This window comes from Mytilus edulis, chromosome 1 (assembly GCF_963676685.1).
Source record: "Mytilus edulis chromosome 1, xbMytEdul2.2, whole genome shotgun sequence".
NCBI classification, from domain to species: domain Eukaryota; kingdom Metazoa; phylum Mollusca; class Bivalvia; order Mytilida; family Mytilidae; genus Mytilus; species Mytilus edulis.
Genome location: NC_092344.1, coordinates 63,351,935 through 63,356,059, shown reverse-complemented (window position 1 = coordinate 63,356,059; position 4,125 = coordinate 63,351,935). Strand labels below are relative to the sequence as shown.

The 4,125-nt window shown below is 33.8% G+C and overlaps 1 protein-coding gene across 1 annotated transcript; it reads left to right on the top strand.

Moving 5' to 3' along the window:
* Nucleotides 1–346: 346 nt before the first annotated feature.
* On the top strand, nucleotides 347–3,248 carry LOC139486606 (toll-like receptor 4). Its single transcript, XM_071271532.1, has 2 exons — nucleotides 347–2,495; nucleotides 2,850–3,248. The coding sequence occupies exon 1, from the start codon at nucleotides 472–474 to the stop codon at nucleotides 2,344–2,346; it is 1,875 nt and encodes a 624-aa protein (XP_071127633.1). The 5' UTR covers nucleotides 347–471; the 3' UTR covers nucleotides 2,347–2,495; nucleotides 2,850–3,248.
* The last annotated feature ends 877 nt before the right edge of the window (nucleotides 3,249–4,125 follow it).

The window sequence follows — 4,125 nt, the reverse complement described above, 5'->3', positions numbered from 1 at the left end:
AGAAACATACCTGAAGGAATATTTTCTGCCCACACTGTTCTTGAAGAGTTGGATTTATCATATAACACTATTGTTACACTGATGTCAAATTCGTTTAAAGGACTGAAGAACTTGTTGCGTTTGAACCTGCAAGGCAATACACTAGGGCAAAATAACACAGAATTGCCGAAACAATGCTTTAAATATCTAACGTAACTACGACAACTAAACCTTAAGGACAATCGAATTACTGTATTTCCAGATCTGTCTTTGATACTCAAGCTTGAAACTTTGAATGCAACTTTTATCAACAAAATAACTTTCGGTCAGCAGTTACAAGAACTAGGGTTTCTTATCCATCTAGATTTATCGTCCTCATCATGCAAGCCTAAACAACTTGATTATAATACATTTAAAGGCATTACAACTTTGCGTTATTTAGATGTGTCAAACAACACATTAAACAGTATATGGAAAGGTACCTTCGCACATATGCATCATCTTCAGTTTTTGGACATATCTTACAATACTCGGTTAGGATTTCGAGGACTAAAAAATGTCACCACTGATTTATCAAAAACATCAATTGAAATCTTCAAATTTAAAAAATTGGTACCGACATTTTCAATGAATCAGATGCTGATGAGAGATCACTTAGTACCTCTAAGGAACACCAAAATAAAGGAGATGTATTTTGATAGCAATCGTATTCAGCTTTTGCAAGCAGGATTGATAAGTCTCTTACCGAAAACAATAGATACAATTTCTATAAGTGACAATCCACTTTCGTATGGAGAATATGTTTTGGAGTTTCGACAGTTATCAGTAAAAGTATTAAATATTTCATTTCGGAGCACATCACACCTACCAGTCAATGAAGGGTTTTGTGTTTCGGATTTAGATGAGACGGATTTCGAACAAACTGTGTATGAGTTTAATAACGTTATAGTGGAACATCAGGTATCAACGATGTCTCGGCAATTCATGGTATTCAATGACGGTTTTAAACTGGATGTGTTGAACATAATTAATCTACCTTTGCAACTTCGTGTATTGTATTTCGCGAATAGTAAATCCGAATTTGAAATTCAAAGGCTCCGTTTCAGTGAAAATGTGCTAGAAAAGGTTGATGTCTCCTCCAACATATTCTACTCATTGAAAGGTCCTATAGTCAATTTACCTCATTTAAACGAGCTAGATTTATCTAACAATTTCTGTTCGAACATTTCTAATGTCTTTTTCCATGGAACTTCAAATATTCAAAAACTTCTGCTTCAGAATAATTTGTTAGGATTTATTCTACCAAACGACGAAAAGGGGGAAATATTTCGGCCTCTGGTGAAATTAGAAATCATTGATTTGTCAGACAACCGAATTCCAAGATTGCCTTATTCAATTTTTGAGTCGCATCAATCAATAAAAGAAATAAATCTTAAAAGGAATGTGTTGGAAAAAATGCAATTTAAGATTGATCACATGAGAAAACTTACTTTTTTGGACCTGTCAAATAATGTGATACGATTCCTGGATGCTGGTGAAACAACCAATCTTGAGAAAGTTGCAAAATACAGTCCAAATTTCACAATAGACTTAAGCAGGAATCCAATCCAATGTGTATGTAGCAACCTTAACTTTATAAGGTGGATGGCAACAACAAAGATTCGTTTTAACGGCTTACAATCTTATTCCTGTCAGCTGTCAAATTTGACCAAAATGTCTCTGGCACATCCGAAAGACCTTGAACAAATACTCGAAAAAGAATGTTCTTCGTATCTTGGTTTGATTTTAGTTGTTTGTTCGGCGTTGGTTCTTTTCGTTGTAGCGGTAACAACTTGTATTATATATAGATATCGATGGAAGCTTAGATATATTTACTTCATGGCAAAACTAAAATATAAAAAAGCGCCGAGTATATTCAAAAACGCCCTTTCCTACGATTTTGATGCATTTGTTTCCTATGCTGACGAAGACCAAAATTTTGTTCATGACAAATTTATCAACCATGTTGAAGGAGAAGGAGAACTGCGGATTTGTCTTCATAAACGCGATTTTCTTGTCGGAAATGAAATCGCTGCCAACATTACGGATGCTATACACAGAAGTCGCAAGACAGTTTGCATCATCAGTCGCCCTTTCTTAAACTCGTACTGGTGCATGTTTGAATTCAATATTGCGCGAATGGAAAGTATATACTCACGAGATGGAGAGAACATTGTATATTTAATCTTTCTTGAACAAATTTCAACCAATAAGTTACCCTTGGTTTTATTGGAACTCGTACAATCACAATCGTACATAGAGTTTCCGAATGACGAATATTGCGATACAGTTTTCTGGGAAAATTTAAAACAAGTTTTGTCTGATTGAAAATATTTCAAAACATATTTACGCTATTTATGTTTCTAAATTGTGTCGAATTTATTTATTCAGAAAGGTGTCTAACTTCTAATATTATCATACGGTTTTTATTAAATTATTTGCACCTTAATAAATAAAATAAACTAAACTTTTTAATGGTAGGAAATTGGTTTTGCATATATAAAATGGGACAGAGTGATTATACATTGTAACTGTATATCCGTCGCCATTATCTTTTATTGTGAAATAATTTAATTCTTGATGTAACACGTCTTCTGATCGGATGAAAGTGTTAGTCTATCAACTCATAGACATGATCATGACGTCACCAATGTTTGTTTTAAAATTTGCTTCATACAAATGGAATTCAGAATAAAATTGTAAGTAACTTATGACGGTAATATTTTTTCTGTCCATTCGAAAAAAACTAAAAAATATTGGACAAACTTTTAAATAACTCGCAACGCGGGTTATTCAGTGTACAACACATTTTTATGGAGTTTTTTTCATAGACAGAAGAAATATAACAGTCATTCCTTAAGTGAAATAAGGACATTTTAAATACTAAATAAAAAAAAAAGACAATAACTTTGTCCCACATAAAACAGTTTCATAAAGCCATTGTTTAAACTATTTCCTACAGATTAATATCGACTTTTGTTTATGAGGTCTAACACTGTTCAAAACAAAAAGAAATTTAAAAAAAAAATCTTTTCAATCTAAATCGATTTCAGACTTGTACAAACTTATAATTACATTTTCTCACTAAAAAAATGACAAGGCGTATACATGCAAATAGTGTATTTTATGACTCACAACTGGTTTTTTTATGTAAAATTGCGTATGTATATGAAATATTTTGAATGATAATATACTCACAAAAGCCTTCAATAAAATAAATATTTTCTTAATTTAAAATGTTTTGACTTGTATCACTTGATGCGTGCAGAACATTAAGAAGAACTGAACTGGAATTACAAAAATAAAATATTTATTAAAGCGTACAAACAGGCCATATCAACGAAAAGGAGAGGCACACACTGCGATAGGAAATTCGAAGAGTTTCGTACAAACCTTCCCGTCCGTCGGTCTATAAAATAGTCAGACTGTGTTTTCATATTTCAAAGGACTATTATAAATCCAACTGTAACGAAATGTAGGTCTCCTGAAATGTACCTTGTTTCCTCTAAAATTGTGATGCATCTAAAGCCTCGGTCACACCTTACTGGATAGCTCGAACGGACGCCTAACGGATAATTTTTTTTCAATCCGTTCATGTCCGTTAGACGTCCGTTCTTATCCGTTAGACGACTGTCCATATCCGTTGCATGTCCGTTAAGCGTACGTTTTATCCGTCGACGTCCGTTCTGTCCGGTGGAAAATTTTGAGCATGTTCAAAACTTTGAACGGACGTCCAACGGATAAAATGTCCGTTAGGCGTCCGTTTTGTACGGTACTCGTCCGTTTCATTTCCGTTTTGTATCCGTTTCATGTCCGTTATATATCCGTTGGAGGTCTGGAAGATAAATTCAACAGCGGACTTCTACCGGACGTTTAACGGATAAAACGGATGTTGAACGGATGAGAAACGGACTTCTACCGGACGTATAACGGATAAAACGGATAACGAACGGATCTGAAACGGATAAATGCCAATTGAAAATTTTGCGTCAGAAATGCCAATTATTGGTATGTCAGATTTCTTATGGTTCCTGAATTCTTATTATTTATAATCGATCTAAGAGTATAGGCACGTCTTTACAATCAAGCAGTTCTTATTTTAGCTTC

What these genes read in the sequence shown, in the direction of transcription:
- LOC139486606 (XM_071271532.1), top strand. Translation starts at nt 472, where the DNA reads ATGCATCATCTTCAGTTTTTGGACATATCTTACAATACTCGGTTAGGA.